Here is a 22,528-nt window from a genome sequence, read left to right on the forward strand (position 1 = left end):
AATCACTAAAGATAAATATAAAATTATTATCAATAGATATTACAATGGAAAACTGTCCCGAGTCTCGATTGTAACAATAACATCATTACTGATAATGTGTTTTTACGTTGAAATGCCGGCTGACTATATATTCCTGTATACCGAGTCTATTTTTAGTACATAAGGCGATATTAGTCGAGCCTCACAATGATCATTGCGCATGCGCAACTCTAGTTATTTAATAGTCGCGTGCATTCGCGTACATACGCTTGTGTGTGTAATTCATGTACACAATAGTACATACTCTGAGGCGGAGTTAAACGGTGCTTACTGACGTCATCGGAACATTGCCGCCGGTTGAAACACTAGCATTTGCTTACGTAATAATTATTTCATACATTTCTTATCGGTTTATCACTATTTTTGGTAATAAACACTAAATAATATAATGATTTACCATTTACAATATAATAAATAATAATTTATATTGTTAAACTTGGCAAAGAAGATTTTTTTCTTAAATAAAATCATAAAAACGTTAAAAATTAATATCAAAATATGTATATGCTATCGGTGGGCCAAAAAAAACTTTAATAGTATTTTTTACTTAAAATTTTAGGTTAGGCGGCGCCTCACTTGCCTCACCCCCAAAACCGCCACTGGTGTTAAATATGTACATGATATAAAATAATATTTTTATAATTTTTGTTCTAAATTTTTAGGTATAACTACATAGTTAACACGACAACTGTACATTTTAAAATTGATTTGATCACAATGATTTAAATTCAGTTTTTATTTATAAAAATGTATGAATATTATAATGTTTTTAATAATTAAACAAATTTAAACACATATTATGTATAAATATACTATATAATACATTTATATTAATATCCACGAAATTCACAATTTAAGTGATAGGTACATTTCTGTAATATGACCGTTAATAAAGCTAGCACGTGCAAGAACTAAATTTTTTGGTCACGTCGTACCTATCAAAAACTATAGTAAATAGTTACTTGTAAAATATCACTTTATCAACACATATTGTTTTGTTTTAAAACAGAAAAAAATTAGCATTTAAGTTTATTTTAAATTTTGATTAGGTTAGGTTAGTTTATTAAAGGTAAATTTATTTCATGCCATAATCTTAGTGGTTTTGCTTTATTGCTTTAAATAACATAATAGGAACAATAAAATTATTTTTATAAGTAATCATTGTAATAATTATTTTCCTTGTACTGTATTTTTAAAAAGTTGTAAGCATTCTTACATTTTTTTGTCATAATATTATTTTCTTTCTGTTGTTCATGACTTTTTTCAAATACACAATATATTGGACCTCTGTAAATCTTATCCGGTCTATAAACAACGTAGTTTTAAATGTTGGAAGCAATAACCATACAGATAATATTAGGTATGTAAAATAATAAAATGTATTGTTTTTAAAAAAAATTAGGAAAAACATTAATATTGTATGATTATGTCATGCACTTCACTTTATTAAATACAATCTAATTATTATCTCGTAAAGTTCTATACTCGTATGCATGTGTTTACCTGTGAGCTGTTATAGGTTGTACCTATACATTTGTTGTTTTTAATTAAAAAGAAGTTTAACGTATTATAAACTATTTACTGTACGATTTTACTAATTGTCTTTAAATTACACATTCCGTAAAAGTTTTTTTTTGCTTGAATATTGAATTTTGCTTATATAATTTTATTTCACATTTTTTAATTTATTATTTCAAACGTAATAATATTACAATAGATGAGATATTTGTCTATCGTAAACTAAATCCGTTAGTTTTAGATGTCATAAAACTAAAATTTAATCAAGACACGTACTGAGGTCTCTCCGTAGATCCTATACGGTCAATCTATATTGTTTCATGTTAATTCATCGTCATCGTCGTCGTCGTCGTTGTTGTGAGTATAAAGCCATAACAACTAAATTGCAAACATGTATTAGATTGTTTTTAGGCATTCTTGTGTAGATCAGCTATAATATTATGTGTGTAGAATAGTGTACAAACGACTAGGTAGTTATTTTTAATCTTTATTAGTGCTACTGTGCATTATGATAAGTAGATAAGAACAAAAGCAATTATACAAGAAAAAGAATTCATACCCAGAAGAATAATTTAAATTTGAGTCTTATATGAAAAAGGAGTTTGGATTTACATAAAATGTATAATTTTCACATATCAGGCACCCTACTTTTTATTTTATTGTCGTTTTATTGCTCTATGAAATATTATCCGATTATTATATTATTTCCTTATACTACTATATTACCTATACATTAGACAAGACGTCATCGTTTTTAACAAAAATTTGTATAAAAATAATTTTTATTTCTTAAATATGGAAATGCATACAATTTAAATTGTTGAAAAAGAACCAACTGAGAGGTTAATGTCTGATATTGATAGTTCACTGATGTACGATGAGAGGTTCCGACCGGCGACCACCGTATCCGAGTTAGCTTAATTAAAACGGGTACAAAGGCACGTCAGAGGGTTCGTTAAATAGGCCACTGGACACGTTTCTATCGTGGCAGGTTTATTTCAAATAATTCATACTTGAGTGAGTAACGGCAAACTAAAAGCAATAGGTACTTAACCGCAATAATTAAGACACAGCCGACTCTGTAAAAATTAATATGGATAATTCAAAATATTTCAATATTATAAATTAAGCGAATAATTTACTGCAATAGACCAATACCAACTAAAAATTTAATTAGCTAGTAGTAAATATAATTTGATATGTTTGTTTTGTTGCACGCTTATTAAGAACGTTGATTTTTTAGAAAAAAAATAAGTAGGCTTAAGCGTGTAAAACCTTGACCTTTATAATGCTAACAATATGATATTATAATTACTTTAATAAAATATTTTAATATTCAACGAGAAGCTAAAAAATGTATAAATATTCATTTTTTTTTGATTCTAAATAATTTCTTATACAACACTTTATCCATAGTTATTTTAACTGTAACATATAATTTATTATAATAATTGTAATTGCATTTTGTAACACTCGCATACGAAATAAACTTCGACCAAACAAGATTAAAATAAATTTTCATACGCATGCATACTTTTTGTTCAACATAATTATTTTTGAAACTAACTCAATATTCCCTAATGTAATTCTCATTTTGCGTAAATATATGCATGATGCAACCAAAAATCCAATACAACTCACAATAGGTACCTATTCCTGTAGCGTAGGTATACTATAATATTCGAGCATGAAACGCACTCGGGCATTGACAATGGTATAGCGTGACGGCCTATTGTCATCAAAATAAACAATCCAAGGCATTTGATTTTGATAGGATTCAACAAAAGACAGATGTTATGATACAAAACTAAATCGGCCTACAGAGCCTTTGCTATGATTTATCAAACCTTTTTAATATTAATATTTAGTCAATATAAATACAAATGATTGTATATTATACTATACAAAGTGATTTTTGACCATCCAGGTAGAACGTCGTACCCGTATGTGTTGTCTCTGTCTTACACACGTTCGACATGTCAAATTTTCATTCACCAGTTTCAATAGTGTGCTGTTAGTATTTAAATGTATTAGATTGAATTGACCTACTACACAATTTAAAGGTAAGATTATTATCTAAGACACGATCTAGGTTTTTATTAATATTATTATTTTTAACTAAGTTATGATCGTTATAAAATTTACAGTTTCAAAAAGGTCATAATTTACTTAAAAATAATAATATCAATAAAAGCCTACGTTGTTCCATAGATAATAATATTACCGTTTAATTGTATAATAGGTCCATTCACTTTGGTTTCAAAACTATTGATACTGGTGAATTGCTATGTTGTACCTACATGTATAAGACATTCTCTTAACAATTCTAGGACAGTCCTAATAAATATCATTAGGTATATTTAAAAAGTAATATAATAATAATTCAAAAAATCATAATTTGTATAAATGCATAATTATTATTCAACTTAAGAATAGGTATGCTTAAAAAATCCACTTTATATATAAATATGTACTTATGGTTTCCATTATAATATATTACTCGTCTTCGAGAATACCGATAAGAAGTGTAATATTATTTAAAGATAAGTGTTCTTATATATAGCTATATTATTATTATCATCATCATCACTAGTATAAACTCGTACACGTTATTACGACTTGGCATTGCCCGCACTCAAAGACAGATAAATCCATCTGAATCTTATAAACTACTGAGAAATGTCTCATCAATTACAACTTTGATAACGATTCCATACAAACGGACGTTGAACGCGGTTTAACGAAAATTCAAAAAATGTAGGAATGCATTGACGTTAAGTTAGCCGAGTTCGCAATGGCTCAGAATCTATTTATTTTATGAAATTATGTTTATTTAGTTAATAAGTTGCAAACTAACTATTTCGAAAAATATTTATTATTTATTTTAAATGTTTTTGTTACATTACGGTTTCGTCTAAGAAAACATATAGTTTTGAATATTTAAATTTATATAAAAATCTAATTGCATGCATACTTCAATCATATTTTTACAAATACAATATTATTTTTATTCTGATATAATTAATAATATTAATTGGTAAATTACACGTGTTTATATAAATTAATGTAATATCATAATATCACTAACAATGCACAATACGTGTGTATAATATTATCATAGTTAAATCAAGTAGGATCAGTGAAAAATAGCAATACGATAAATAAATATGATATCCACAATTCATTACAGAAAAAGTCAATCACCATGATTAACATTTACCTATTGACTATTAGTAATAATAATATTATTTAATTTATGACTAATACTTCTATATAAAAAGCAATTTATAAAATATGATATTGAAAAAAAAAAAATACGAAATGCTATAGGTATAAAAAAAAAAAAAAATATTTCGCAATCTTGTGTTTAATAAATTTCAAACAACATAATATTATTTTAACTAACTTTTACTTTTTATATACTAATTGTATATATTTATAGGTTATAAAATATATATTATTCCTATTCTTAGAATTGTAGTCGGACAATTAATAATATACATCATTCTATTGCTTCGCTTTTGATTAATACATTACGTCCGTTATAATATATATACGTTCAAGTATACATACAATTTTAATCACTTGATGTTTTACGAGTTGTTTATTATTTTAGAACTTGATAGTTTATAGACCACTATAAATTACAAGCAAATTCTGTATTGCTGACTCGTTTTTGAAAAACCTCATTTTATCGTCACAGCGGTAATTATAAACAATGTCGTCGTCGTCCTATAGAACGTTATTTTCTGCTACGATTTATTCAGTTCGATTAATATGTGGGTATAGAGGCGCAGAGTATAAGATACGACTATCTTATAATATTTACTTTGTATTAAACGAAATGATATGTAAAAATGATGTTTACATTTTGGAAAAAAAATTACATAAACAATTTATTTAGATTTTTTTTTTGAAAGTTATGCCCACGTAGTATTTGCATTCCATCCCGTTATTTGATACGCCTTCCGAATATCTATCTACTCCGAAAACATTCCCAAAATGATGGGACCACGCAGTCTTATTTTCTCATTAAGTTCACTTTACCCGCAAAATTCGCCCCTAAGACTTGAGGTATAGGTGTATTTATTTATATTTTACTTGCATACAAAAATATAAGCGTATAGAGTCCTGCTCAGTAATAATTATTTATTTCCTTTAAAACAACGTGCTAAGTAGAATTTAAGGTTATATACAACTCATTAATATATATTTACAAAATTAAAGTAACGTGATGAATATTATAAAATACAACTGTTGAATTTAGTTTGCTTTATGTTGGGCGATTTTTCCTGGTGTATTCGTTTAATACGTTGTACTAAGTTTCCGCTCTAAATCAATTAAAAATAAATGTAACATTATGCATTTTAAAAATAATACGCAAATAATTGTATTATAATTTTAAAAAATGATTTTATATTGAGAACAGTAGAAGTTAGAATGAGATTTTGTAATTTTGAAGTATTTTTATTTCAGAAAATAATTTATATCTTACTATAGTTTGTAGTTAGTTTAGCATATAAAAATCCATATAGGTACCTACTTAATATAACGGCGTAACGGTGTAAGTATACTTATTCAAAATGAGTATACAAACTACAAAGTTAAGTTGATTAAAAGCTTAGATGACACTAACAACTTAAAAAGTTTCATATTTCATTTGACATGTACGACCATACAACTAACTACTAGGTGCCGCTGACAGATTATTTTCGTAACTTGTATTTTCTCATTATATCGTGTCTTTGTAAAATGTTTAGATAGTTACTCATTTAAAAGATAAAATTCTATATTTTGTCCAAACTATTTTACACATTTATACGTTTATGAAGAATAGATGTTAAAACTGCAGTTATTTAATGCAACGAAGTAAGTAGGTATATATTATAGTTTATAATCAAGTTAAATGTAATTGATGATATTTTTCGAATGTATCAAACATAAATAGTGATAGTATATCAAGTAAAAGTATTATTGGGCAAGTAATAATGGAGTTGCGATATATGTTATTATTTTAGTTTAAAGTAAAATACTCATTTACTGTCAACTATGATAATATTATGTTTATAAATATTATATGCAAACATATATGTATTGCTAAATGTCTCAAAAATGTATTTTATATAATATTATAAATACTCTTTTTACAGTATAATTATTGAAAATTTTAAGTTCAAAACTTTTTTTGTTGCTATTATAATCATAAAAATACCTGAAAACGAATTTTTGAGATTTACATGTTAACTTATAAACTGTCACAAATTCCCATCGCTGTATTAATGTATAATAATATAAGTACGTGTAATGAATTTTAAAATATTAAATAGCATGAAAGTTTTAAATTATTTCAAACTTTTCAAGTTCTGATTTATTCATTAAATTAAAAACAAAATTTTTTGTACACATTATTATCATTTACTTTTTGCGTATAAAAATTATGATAATTATGATTTCACAATTAATTATATATTTTTTATAAATGTTAATAATAATATTAATACCTAAACACTTCTTTATTCAGCTAGTGTTTATATTATAATGTCTTGCATCAAAAATTTAAATTCTTGTAGAATACAACTGTAAATTTCGGACTGCTGACTCTGGATATAAATATGGATTTATTGCGTATTATCATTTATTGATTATTCTGTCAACAATGTCATACAGAAAGACTTGTTATAAAATAAAAAAACTATGTAAACAAACATTCATTTTTCTGAATAAATCTTATCATTCTATTCTTCAATTTCATAACCGCTCTATTCCTTTAAAAATGTTAGTCCGCGATGTCAACGCGTATCTCAAATTTGGCCCACCGTAAACAAAGGTTGGATACGCCTGATATACACATTTATCACGGTTGTATATACTCTAACATAGGAGAGGAAATATAACACTGGGGTGCTTACATTTAGAACAATATTATGTCTCTAAACTGTACAAAATCATCGAAACGAAAGGTTTACAGTACGTAGTTCAAATGACAAAGGTAGGACATCGCTTAGTTTTTCACAATACTATCATGTTCAAAGTGATCCTAGTGTGTGTTTGAGTGGAATTTACTCAAAGTCCTGAACTATGGAGATATTGTATTAATAAAATTGGATAGCTTATAGGTTATACTGAAAGGGATAATAGTACTTTGACTAGATGATTTAATGCTGGTGGGCGCTACTTCAAGGTCTTTGTATACATTATTATTACGTTATAAACTTAGGGTATCTAAGGCAAATTTTGTGGGTCACTGAAATGATTTTATAGTGTTATAGTTTATTTTGTCACACCTCGTGAAATATTCCATATAGGTACAATACCATATACATTGCAGGGTGATGATTTTGTTGAACGTTAGGTTGTTCTGATGGAACGTTTAATATGCACAGATGATGGGAAGCCTGAAATTAACTATTTTACTATCGGTTTCAAATAAAAATGCCACGTGAAATTGAGAATTTTTTTGATTTTTGTTTAGAAAATTATACATTTAGTACAATATTTATAATAGTATCTAAGTAATTACAAAGGTTCTTCTATTTTATTATATGACTTGGCACCACTGGAATACTGGATCGAACATGAACTCATGATTCATGAACTCATTTTGAAAATAAGAAATGATTATTGATTATTTATTAGTTAAATTAATTCGGTATAGCCTAATATAATAACTGATTAAGTAATATATTATGTATATCGACTTATAAAAATATTTGTCTTCTAAACATTAATATAATATACAGTACCACTTAAAATTAACGATTACAATATTATATTCAGCTAAAATAAAAAAAAAATAATAAAACGTAGTGAATACATTTTATTGTGTATATAGTGTAGTTTTAATAATGTATGTTCCAATTTTTAAAAGTATGTTTAAGATGACATTAAATTATTATACGTATTAACTGCCCGTTATATCTTGCAGTATTAAAACGTGAAATTGGTTGGACTATACATTTTACCACCGTCTATAATAATATAATAGTACGTGTAATTATTTATTTGTTTAGGATTCTTGTGGACCGCCCCGGAACTGTTGCGGATCAGACATCCACCTCCAGAAGGCACGCCAAAAGCAGATGTCTATTCGTTTGCCATAATCGTCCACGAGATCGTCACCAGGCAGGGGCCGTTTTACCTTGGAAACGTCGAATCGCTGTCGCCCAAAGGTTGGTCACAAAAGCTTATTACCTTTATCATCATAGATATAATAATACACCTGAATCGTATTAATATTATTATTAAGATATCGTGATAGTACGATGTAGGTATAATGTACAGTGTACACCATGCTCATTATACCTATTTGCGGCGAAAGCAGACGTATATTCGTTCACAGTGATCGTCCGTGAGATCGTCACTGAACAGTGAACATGGTTTGTTCCAGTGGCGTACCCAGACATTTTCAAAGGTGGGGGTGTTATAAGTAATAATGCATTTAAATGAATTGTGGTGGTAATATAAAAGACACAAATAAGGGATTTTATGGGTCAAGGGGGGATATAACCCCCTACCCTTACCCCTTGGACACACCACTGGTCCGTTCTACCTTGGAAACGTCAAATCGCTGTCACCTAAAGGTCGTCGATTACAATAGCTTACTAGTTATTTCCGTTATCATCACACCTAGATATAATAATTATTACACCTGAATCGTATTAGTTTTATTATTAAGTGATCGTGGTAATGCGCTGTAGGTATAAGTTAGACGATATTATGTTCACCATGTTTATCATACCTGTTGCGCTATCCTCCGGACTGCACGAGTGCAACGCATGTAGTTGTAGACAATCGATAATATGGTTCATAATGTGGTTGGAATTTCATTCAGTGCCGCGAAATCTACCAACCCTCGACCCAGGCAAAATGTACGCTGTTACGAGCTAGAGGGCGCTGGCAGTAGATCCCTGAAAAAAAATGTAAAGTTTATATTGGAATTCGCGTAGGCCCTTCCATACCTACGTATGCAAAGTAATGTAAAGACAAATATGAATTTTTAGATTAAGTCGAGTTGAATTAAAATAACGATATAGAGCTCGAAGAACGAAAAAAAAATAATCGTTTCCTTAGAAAGATATTTGATAAGTAAAATATTTATACACGTATTATATAATTATAGGTTATTAAATAAGATGCTAATAATTAATACGCTACCTACATTAAAAACTTAAATTGTGGTTAAATAAAATTATACTTTGTTGAAACAACCGTTGACGGTGACGTGTGCACTGTAGGAACCCAGTGAGAAATAATAAAATGTGAGACTTACCTAACTATACAAACTGGATGATTATGGAAATTAATTTTAAAAAATACCTACTTACATTATTTGCATACTTGTAAAAATAACAATAAATTGCCGAGTTAAAACGCTTTAAAAACAATTAAAAATAAATTAACATTTAAAAAAATTATAGTTAACTCAAACTTTGTTCAATTCGTTATTTAATATTCGGTGTATGGTGTTCAAAATATATCTTAACTTTTCCGTTTCCCAGAATAAAAATTCTGATTCGTAGCAGTACATTATCAGGTAGGCAATCTACCCGCGGTATGTACGTAAGTGTATGATTTAACTCTAAAGTATCAAAGTTATACCAAGTTTGTCATTTTTAGTTAATTCCACCTACGGTGGATTAATATAATCAATTTATACAAAATCCTATCCTAACCTAACCGTATTAAAACCTGATGAATAAAAAAAAACAAATTAAACCCTTTGTAAATTAACCTATCTTCTTCCCTGAGGTCTAATCTACCCACAAACATTAATTTATATATATATATATATATATATATATAACTATATAAATACACAGACTTTAACTATATACATACTAAACTCTGGAACTACTTATCAGATCTTCTTGTATATTATATTATATTATAGTATATGTATATTGACAAAAGATAATAATACAAATCAACAAACATGTCCGATTAACCAATAGCAACCAATTTATTATACACCGGTGGATTTTCCTAAAATGTTCTCTCATATAAACCTTCTCTATGAAATACTCTTTAGTTTAAAAAAAATCAAAAAGATCTGATAAGTAGTTTCAGAGTTTAGCCTGTACAGAGATTTTCATTTCACATTTTTATAGTTAGATATTATATTATAATTTATACTTAAAAAGTAAAGCAAATAGTTTTTTTTTTATTATTATTATTATCATAATAGCTTATAAACCCATGGCAACCATTTTTAAACAAAAATTTCCATCGGAAATCTCAAAATTCCCGTTTGAGCACCTCCCGGGGTTGGTCCTCTACCTTTTTAAATTAGCCTATATTTTAAGTTGGACCAAATTACACACAGTGTAAAAAAATTCATCAAGATCGGTCCAGTAGTTTCGGAGTTTATCCCGGACAAACATTGTGATACGAGATTTTATATATAATATATATATATAATATATATATATATATATATATATATATATATAATATATATATATAATATATATATATATATATATAAGATAAGATAAGATAAGACAACTTCTTAAGTAGATACGTTGTAAGTATACGTTGTGAAAAGTCACTGATAATGAAATATACCTATACCCAGTGATGTGTTGACCATGATTTTGAAGGACAGTTGCCTTATAATTTAAAGGTCTAAGTGGGTATAGGTTCCGAGTGGGTAAGTACTGGATTTAGTGAGAAATTGTAGTACAAGAACAAAACTAACTTAATCTGAATATGATATTTAATAAGAATAATAACTTCGATAATAAGTTTTATACTAAGTAGTCAAGGGGAGATAGGTCAAAGGTAGTCAATGCATAAATATAAAAAGTAAAAAAAAACAATGCGATTAATAACAATAACTATTGCGAATTTAATTGCAATTGGATGAACGATTTAAGAATGCATAAATGACATAGGTTTTTTTTGTTTGTCTTTTATATATATAATATATATATGTATAAAGATTAAAGGTAGATAGATTATAATATTATTGCTGATAATAAGTTGCCAACGCGATCGTAAATTCTTCGAACAAAACATGACGTTAGGGATTAGAGGTTTAAAAACATTAAACGTTTAAGCTATTCAATATTTACAGACCAAACGTAAGCAATAAAATAAAGTCTAAAAAAATATTTTTCTCCAGTTGGATACATAAATTATAATTCAAAATGCAACATGAGGTGTGAGCATGTTTAATGACTTGTAGAGTAATACTATCGAATATTCTTTAAAATCTTGTCTACAAATCGAATGATATTTATTTTGAATAAACAACAATATCAATTCGAAAAAAAAGTCTTACAAGTAAAAACCAATCAAACTATATACCTATAGTATAATAAAAGTAACAATCGTTGTTTTGTTAAGATCAACAAAAGACGCAGGAGAACTAATGATGATTTGATGTTAAAATGCATCAATTGCCAATCATAAAAAATACGGTTCAGTAATGTTATTTTTTTTTTTAATTTATATGCTTACGCTAGGCAATATTTTGATTTTGTCATTGAGTTATTTTTCCCATGTTTCAACCTCATGATGATTTAATTAAATTTAAAAATTTCCGAGGAAATGAAAACTAGGGTTTTATGTTTATCAACGATGAGGATATTGTATTGTACCTAATTCACAATTTCCTCAGAGATCCGAACTGCTATACTTATATTTTTAAATAAATGAACATAACCATTTTTTCTCTTGCTTAACATAAAAAAAAAACTATAAAGTAGGTACCTCTTTGTCTTTCCACATGTACAATACCTATAATATAAATACGTTGATAATTCACTTATACTAATGGCCAGGTATGTAATAATACGGAGGTAAATGACAATAATCGGTAAACTATGACGTTTTTATGTAACTTGTACGGGTCGATATTATTATTAAAATGTATGAAACTGAACTGGTAAGAGAAACCAGGGTAGGCAACTAAACAGTAGGATTTTATCGAAAATAAAATTGGTCATTGAAACCGAAATTCAGGATGGTCATGTTGTTGAATAGCCAATTTGTATTACTTCAGTCAGTTACTTCATTTGAAATAAAAGACTTGACGTATCAACTTATATAGACATAATCCTCTTTCAAGGGACTCGCATTTGAGACAGGTATTGAGTGTACAGTTAGAAATCAATCAGCTTCTGAACTTAAAATCTCGTTGCTTGGCAACACCGCAAATTCAACTATAACAATATAATATTACAAATTAACTTTCATCGGAATTCGGACGGATTCAATACTTAGTTTTTTAATTTTTTAAAACAATACACTTTTAAGACTATCATTAAACATAATATATTATATATTATTATACATCCATTAAATACATTAATTCAATCTTTTCATCGTTTAAAATAAATAAAACATAAATGATTAATACCCAATGTAATAAACTTCTAAACATAATAATATATAGCTTAATCTTATCTTTGTTGAATAAATAACCAACTATATTTCTTAATTTCTGTCAATTACTAATGCAAATCATTGAGATCATACCTAATGCGTTTACCAATTTATAAACTAAGAGTACTAATTTGTTTTATTTTAGTATACTTTATTATAAGTCACATAATATAATGGCAGTTATTATAAAATAACACAAATATTTTAATATTACTCTATTTATTGGAATTCCAGGGATACTAAAACAACTTAGAACTTGCTTCAACATGTCAATTTGTCTCCTTCAATAATGTTATTTGATTGCTTTCCCAATACTACTCCCGTTGAACGTAAATATGTTCATAGTAGGTACTTTTTCGAAATAGTTAGGTACAGTTCATTGTTTATCATTCATGTTGGTATTTTCTTGATTTTTTTATTTTATTCTTGTTTACAAATCCATACAAATTGTGACAAGTATAATATGAATGTAAAAATAAACAAAGGTTACAGAATTCAAATAAATAAAAAGTAAATTAGCAGTGTGTGTTTACAAAACTAGCGTTACACAAAAAAAAAAAATGTTGTGCACAAAAAATATATTGCGATTTATAATATGAGCTAGAGACTTGAGAGTAGAAAAATAAAAAATTAAACAAATAAAAACTGTAGAATTTAGTTGCTAAAGCACTGTATAACAATATAAAATGTAAACTATCCAAATGCTTTCCATTATTCAGTACAAAAGTGCAAGATTTTTTAGCCCCTCCATCCGCACCATCTGAGTTGTATAATAGTGGTATTATTTTAAGAATGGAACATTTATTTTATATTTATAAGAAATTCTTCCGCTTTCTTGATTAAATAATATTAAGTAAACTCATTTTCATACAAAAAATAAACTTAATTATTTTAGATAAATTTGATTAAAACTTATGTTACCTAATATAAATAACTGCTATTTTTATCAATGTTGTTAATACAGCCAACTAAGAATATACAATTAAAAATTTGTTTCATAAGTGACAATATATTTTATTATTAAATTACAGTACTATATAATATGCTTTTTTGTTGATATAAGCGAAGTTACATAACATATATATTAACATCAAGTGTCTGTATGTATTATGTCTGTTTATTTTTATCATTCATTGTTGGACTTCTATTCATTAACAGCATATTTGTTAGAAAATTAAAAGTTGGGGAAATGTAATTAAAAATTCAAATTTAGTAGATTATTAACACTTAATTGTCTAACTTTTTTTATAAACTTTACTTGTCTAATGTATCTATATTCTATTCAAATTAATTAAAATATTTCTATAAACATAAACTCAGAAAAAATAAATATATTTACTTATATTATCATGCATATGTTTTTTTTAAGAACGAAAAACATAAATAACTTTCACGTAATAAGTAAAAAGTTAAGATTGTATAATTGAAAGGGCTATAGGTTTAAAATATTACTTTTTTTTAAAATTATACGTACTTACTTTTGAAATTATTGATTTAGGAAAACACACGTCTATTATATTATAATATAGTGTCACATCTTCAATTTAAAAGAGGTATACTGTAACATGATAATCAGAAATCCTAAACTGCAAATGGTGTATTGCTCAGTGAGTTAAAGGAAGAATTCTCTTACCAATCAATGTCGGCGATAATATTTTCTTCACTATATTGGAATGATTGCCTTAGAAATTGCTATATGTTACGAGCATTCAACTTTTTATGATCAAAAATACTCGTAGGAACTCGTTCACCATAATGGGCTCATCTCAAACGTATACAATCAGGGAGGAGCCGAGGCGGTTTCTTTGTATAACGGTCATATCATCGGGGAATGTATACAATTTCGCATTACATACTTCTTTTTCCATAATAATAATAATAATATGTTACCTCACTAATGACGGAGAGTGAAAGAGGGTTTAAGTAGAAAATATTGCGTATGGTTTTTAAGAGATAATAATATCTTTATTTGATAATTTGAATTTCGTTTCACCAAGGTTTTAGCCCAGTTTTAATTCTGACACGCCGGTGTCATAGGATTCTATTCCCTTCAATAATTTTTACCTCAGTAAAATAACACTGGAATATTTTTACCCCCCGGGTGAATATAAATACTAGGATACATTTACCACCCAGTAAAAATTTCGTGTGACTGGGAGTATAAATATCCTCGTATATCTTTACCGGGGGTATAATAATAACCTAGTATATTTTTGTAGGGGTTGAATTTAACTTAGGATAATTTCCCCCCCCCCCTTTAAAATTTTACCCGGGGTATAAATATTCTAGGTTTTATTTTAAAATACCAGGTTATTTTTACAGATGGGGTAAAAATATCTGGGGGTAAAGTCACCTGTTACACCGGTACTTCGCACTGAACCGTATATAACCATGTATATAAGATAATATAATGTATTATATATTATACAATAATATATTGACCAAATGTAAATGACTTACATGAATAAACTCCACAGGAATTAGTAATATTACCTGCCTAAATAATAGTTTCTGACTTATACAACGTGATCGAAAGGTCGCTACGACTTATTCGCGGCCCTACGACTTGAAACTCATAAAGCTCACTGGAAGTGGTGGAGGGGGACATATCGATACGTATCGAAATCCAACATATTATGCAGTTATAGTGGTTAAGCACACTAAGCACACGCCTATTATTTTGTTTTGGTGGTTTTTTTTAAAGGGGATGATAATTTGGTTGCCTCTCCTAAGCTTACTGCTTATTACGCAATACAGTGATCGATTGAGCACCACTGCACACGAGAGTCGGTGGTGGTTGGAATAGAGGACGTGTAAAGAGTCCTACGCAGTCTAATATTGTGTGTGTATAATATAAAGTGATTTTGCGTCGTTAAATTCGCCGCTGCGTGTCAACATATACACTATATAAAATAAACGTGTAAATACATGAAATTAAACACTCTGTAAATAAATTGCCAATAATGTCGACACGCCCTCTCACTGACGTGAAACCCCATTTGGTTATATTTTAAATATGCACCACATACACCACATACGTCGTTATTAAATATTATTTATTGATATATTATATTATGTATATATGTATATTATCATTTATCAATAACTATAATGGCGTAAACTGCAGCCACTACAAGGGATTGCAAATATTGTTTTATGTCCACACAATGGTATTATGGACTATAATAGTAATAATAATAATAATAATAATAAACACTATAATATAATATTATAATAGTTCAATATTGTACGAATTATTATTAGAACATATTTCATCCTTATATACACACGACTGCCGATCGTAAAATAATTGACATGACGCGATGATATAACTTCACTGCAATGAATTAATACATACGTTTTTTAGTGTGCGTACACATTTCACTGTCCTAATCTACTCTCACATATTATTATATTTATATTATACAACATCGTCCATTGCACACTATATAGAACCATCACCAGTTTGAGAGTCAATCGGTTTCCCCTCGATGATGGGTCGCTTACGTACGTTAAAGTGCAGCGTGCACTTCATTTCAATTTTTATATTCATGGAAAAACATTTATTTTTTCTAAGCTCATCCATCTGTTGAAAATCGCGAGCATTATTAAAAAAATCACAAATCCGAGGTATTGTGTACCTACAATATAGCTAGTATATACTCTGCAGATTATCGTTACATGTGGTGGACTGAACATAGCTGTTATTACAGGAATTTAGGATCCGGACTGGAATTGTCTTTTATATTTTATTTTTAAACTTTGCGTACTTACGGTTTTTTAATAAAAAAAAAATTATATTTTTAAAATAGTTGATATTATTATAATATGTACATTACAGTTGTTTATCACAATCTTAAACAGTGGTTAAAAACATTTTTATTGTTAATCACTGGATCAAATATAACGATAATTAAAAATTCTTTTCAATAAAATATAAAAATATTCCGTTGGCAAACAAAACGTTGTGTTAAAAAAAATACAAAATGTACTGTGTTCTATTCTTTAAAAATGTAGTATTACCCATATGTAACACTCCATTTTAAAGAATTATTAAACGTGTGCAATTGTAAATTTTCATTATAGATTTATGTTCAACAAACGCATTACTTTTATATAATTTACTCTTCGCAATCATTATTTTAGTTTACCCCCTAGTCTAACGTGGAGTTATATCATAATAAATATCACCAGTTTGTTATGGTATGAATATTTTATTCGCCGGAGCTACCTACATTTTACTTTATGTTGTACAAATAGTATTATACAAATCATTCAACATGAAGAAAAACTGATATATTTTCTCAACTCCGGAATATTATATATGAAGTGCATTAATTCGTCTGTATATAATTTATTCAGACAATTCAAAAGAATCACAATCAGAGGCGCATGTACCCTACACATGTACATTGTACGCATACATCACTAAATTTAGAACTCAATCAAATCATTCGCATATATATTATTACATATTCGTATCGACATGCCACGCACAGGCAGTTGAATAATTTCAATCCAACAAATATCATAATTCTATGCGTGCGTCACCGATGTACATAATATTATAATAATTTTTCATTTTTACTTTGTTTCTAATTTAAGTATTTAACTAAACCCAACTCAAGGTATTTATACATGTACCTATAATAGTACAATTCCTTATAAAGTAACAATGATTTTTGAAAGTAGATAGACGATACAAAATATTGACGTACTCACGTGTGTTATTATACAGTATATTTGTATGCATGTCTTATGAACAATAATATAGAATACAAATAATCTGACTCCATATTATTATTATTTTAGTTACGAAAATATATTTATAGTTAGTTAGTTAGATAGTATATTCGTATAGTGTATTAGACATGAATTGACAACGGTTAAAGACTGTACAGTCGAACATTATTGCTCAAATCAGTTTCAATAGTTTAGATTTTCGACGGTTTTACTAAACGTTTTTTTTTTCCTAGTATATAATACGCCATTTATAACAGTAAGTTATTAATGTCCGAATAGCGCCTAATTAAATTGTCAGAGAAAAACAGCTCAAAAAAGTAAAAATTGTTTGCGACCTTTAAGACCTGACCTTACCTGTCTGTAAACGACTGGAATACTAATGGGGCTGCACGATTCGCGGCGGCAGTGGCCGTTGCTGTGCGGTAGTGAGTGGCGAGCGGGACTAGGTGGAGAGAAGATCCCTCCCACTCGTTTGATTTATGGGTCAAACGCCCAGACAAATCCACCCGAAACCAATTTGCTTGTTACCGACGCTGATTTATTTACATTATATCAATGCCAACTTCAATTGATTAGATGCGTCGTTGTCAGACAAATAAATACAATAATACATAGAAAAAGAAATTAAACATAACATGTTTTTACTTAGGTAATTAGAGTAGTGTCGTGCCTTCGATATAGATTTTATTTTTGTATGTCATGTGTGCAGCTGGTAAAAATAAAAACAACAATATTCCAGTATTGGCTCTGGTATGAGGTAATAAATATCTATATGAATCTTCCATAATATTATAGTAAAAATACAAAAAAAGAAATAAATATTACATAGAAATATGCCAGGTCATCACGTATTCGTTCATTTGAGTGATTCGTCGAACGAGTTACGGCTTGGAGCTCATTCTCGACGAATTCCTCGATATTTTCCATCGCGCAACACAATAATCTGCAGGTTACTCTAAGGAATTGGATTCACTGCACGCCAATTGTGTCCCTCAAAACATCGCTGCGGAAAAGGACGAAAATTCATGTCACCTATTACAAAACTGTCGTTGCGCGCAAACGGCTGATTAATCGTACATGCTTTGATTGGTGCCCGCGTAGAAAAGTCAACTACTTCTTATATACTGTGCATATTTGTGAGTAATCGGTACCGATAAATCTGTTCGACGATCGTCTACGGAAAATAGACATCCTCGTTCGAATAATTTCAAACAATAAAGTCTACACGTATCGTGTATCTATAACAAACTTTATACAAATATGATCATTTTTTGAATATCCCAAGTAAATAATAGTAATAATAAATATAAATAATAATAATATTATGAATAGTATTTCAAGTTAAAAATATTCGTGCATATAGTAAACCCATGGTCGTCAGCTGCAGGCTCTGACATCATATTCTTGTTATTTAGAAAACAATGTAGGTGCACACCATGTGTATTATCATGTTTACAAACGATTTTTACTTTCGATTGAACTCGTTCTTCGTGCTAAGTGAAATCAATTTAATTGTACTGTATCCAATATAATATGTTTTATATTAGGTACAATTAAAAATATGTCATGTATATAATCACATAATATTGTAAAGACAATAATAACTTCTGTTCCTGGGTATTCTTATGTTACAAGCATTCGGCCGTAGTGAACCATATGTACATTTTATAACAATAATTCTTAAAATCAATATTATTATGTATTTGTTTTCTTTGTCTTATATTTTAATATAATATTATAATAGACACAGTTTTTAACGGCTTTAAACTATCAAACAGGCTGAACAAAAATTGTATTACTACCGCCACAAGAAGCCGTCGGTTGATTTGATTTGTCCGTGGAAATGGAACATACTCCGTCTCAGAGACAGCTTTATTGATGTCAGAATAAACTTGCTTTGTCACGCAATGAAATACTGCATCAGCCTACATGTGGTTTAATTTAAAACCCTATAAACATACGTTGACCCAGAGTACCCGTGACGGCGATAGTATCATTCCGGCCAAGCGAATAGTTGCATCGCTGTGTTTGAGATGATATTATATTTGATCGATACAGCAGAATAGTATGCGCGTGGTTTTACATTTTTAGGTTCGGTTCGGAATAATTTGATTTGCTGATTGCATTTTCGAATTTCACGCATCGTACATGTTATTCGAATGTATAACCACTGGTAAAAGTTAAAGGTGGGTTTAGACGAAAAATCGGAAATTGTGCGTGACATCTCGAAAACTTGCTCAATTCGTTTCGTCAATAGATTTTCCGTTCATAATAATATTACAATACTGTTTTCGTTTCGATCGCAATAGGTATAATGTTCAATTCGCACAGAATATAATAGAACGCACCACCACAACATTATTATACAATAACGTGCAACCGTCGTACCCACTCGCGTAACGGTCGTAGCAGTGGCTCGTGCGCAGATGATCACAATCAATCGGCTGCTCAGCTCATTACACTAGAAATAATATCGCGTCTACGAAATTGGTGAAATGTCTGAAATATAACATTACTATAATTATGCATGTTGCATGGAGGTACACGAGAACGGAAAACGACGCTATAAGACATAAGTGCGCACCAAACAAGACGTGCAGCTGATCCGCTCTACATACGATATTATAATATCATAATATATTATAAGGTTTACCTACTGGTGTACCCAGCAACGTCTCGTTCGTATTATACTGTTAGCTATGTGATACTCAACATAATATACTATAAAGAAAGCCTTTGACGTACCGTCAAAAAGGATATATAATAGATATCACGAAGACTTGCTCGAATTCGTCTCGTCAATAGATTTTCCGTTCAATGCCGTCGTATTATGATATCATATTATTATTATATGCGATGATAATACACCCGTCGTACGTCGAGCGTACAGCTGCTGCCAAACGAGTCTTTTGAATTCGTACGCCAACTACTGCCGCCGCACGCTATATTATTATAATATTACTTAGGTATATATAGTCGGTGACGCGTGGTCCATCCCGATTTGTTGTATAGAAACTTGATACCACGCATGCAGAGAATAATAACGAAAAAAATTAATATATATATAGAAATTATATAATTACATACTTATTTAAGCGCATCCCTTTTTATGTCAAATAATGTGTAAATCTATGACAACGTTCCATAAACATACCAACGTCGTAATTTTACGCATATAATATTATAGTACAATATTATTATTATGTGATGGATGTAATCCATCATTATTATGATGAATTATCGGGGCCGTCGTCCACGGCTTAAATAATATCGATCGCAATCGTCACTTTCGACCTATTATGCATTATCGGCTATCGCAGTCTAGTTTACTATAGTCGTGTACTTATATTTCAATATTCGTCTCGATCACTGCCGATTGTGTATATTCGTGTGTTGTATCGTGTACTATACAGTATTATTTAGTACACTACATAATAATATTATATTATAATACGTATCTGTGGTCCAGATCTATTTGTTTATTATCTGTCTCGCCGTTGTCGTAAAATTTTGAAATTATTGTTTATCGTTTCGGCCATATTACATAATACTATTATACCATAGCAGCAGTTGCCATAAAGTGCAATAATATAATATTCTACGGACTGGAAATCGGACACAGCTGGATGGTCGGTTTCGGAATTTACTAACACTTTTCGCAAATATCTCATTTCCTCATGAATATATTTCAAAAATTTCATAAATTAAAATTATATAGGGCGACATTTGTCAAAACGCTTCCACGCACCTATATACATTCTAATAAATTATAATATTATGCCTAGCAAACATTTTTACATCGTGATGAGCAATTTTTAAAATTTTACTTTAAGTACACTGCAGCGTACCAGTGGGTTCGTTTTCAGCATAATTTCTTTATTATTCCAACCCATACAACATGTAATTTATATTTGAATGTTAAACAGAAAACTGATTTACCAGATTTACCACTGACCCAGAATTATTGATCGTTGGAATTTGTTTCAATAAAACTGTTAGTTTAATGTTAACATTTAATTTCCTTCATATTTCAGTCGTTATATTAGGTACCTATATCATTATTTTACCTATCAACCATGTGCTTATAATTGTTCACTTATTTAAATCCTTCTATTTTTCCGATTGATAAGGTACCTATAAATTTTTTTTCATGTGAAAGACGTAGGTTCTTAGATTATAAATTAATTACACAACTACGTGTAATAACTAAAAACTAGAGAGACTGCCCCCATTAATGAAAATCAAAAACTACTTAATTATTGTTCATTGGTCATATGGCTACAGTGTTCGCAACGTTCAATACTTACTATATAGGTAGATCGTGTCATATTTGTACGTTGTAACTTTCCTATAAATTATTATATTATTATGTTTCGTTGAGTAAAGTGCAGTTCAATGTTCTTGGCCATAACATGGCCTACAAAGGAGAATCATTTGCTCTATTTATGATGCTTTGAACTATAGCACCGCAGACTTCTATTACAGGCTACAACTTAGCCGTTTGGATATATTTTAAAATGCAATCAAAATTTTATCTTATTTTTGCTCTATATATTTTTATCACTGTTATTTCCTTTGGAAAGTATTACGTCGTTTGCCGTCTGGCGCTTTATAAACAAAATAAATACAGATACCGGAACCATAGTGTTTTTTGAGTCAGCTGTTCCGGTATTCCAATGATCGTACAAAAACGGTGAAAATGTCACGTATAATTTAAAATTTTATGTTTGATCAACAAATAGTAGTTTATCACTTTTTCGAGTATTTTTTATTCTGAGTCATCATTCTAACATGATTTTATCTCAAGGCTGTCAATATTCGTGAATAGTATACTTCAGTG

General features: G+C 29.0%; 1 protein-coding gene across 1 annotated transcript in view; it reads left to right on the plus strand.

The window, feature by feature from the left end:
- The window catches only part of LOC132945825 (atrial natriuretic peptide receptor 1-like), a 340,723-nt gene that overhangs the window by 195,956 nt on the left and 122,239 nt on the right, over window positions 1–22,528 (plus strand). The window contains 1 exon segment of the mRNA XM_061015608.1: window positions 8,568–8,726. Within this exon segment, the coding sequence (XP_060871591.1) occupies window positions 8,568–8,726 (159 nt within the window).

This window comes from Metopolophium dirhodum, chromosome 5 (genome assembly GCF_019925205.1).
Source record: "Metopolophium dirhodum isolate CAU chromosome 5, ASM1992520v1, whole genome shotgun sequence".
Lineage (NCBI taxonomy): Eukaryota > Metazoa > Arthropoda > Insecta > Hemiptera > Aphididae > Metopolophium > Metopolophium dirhodum.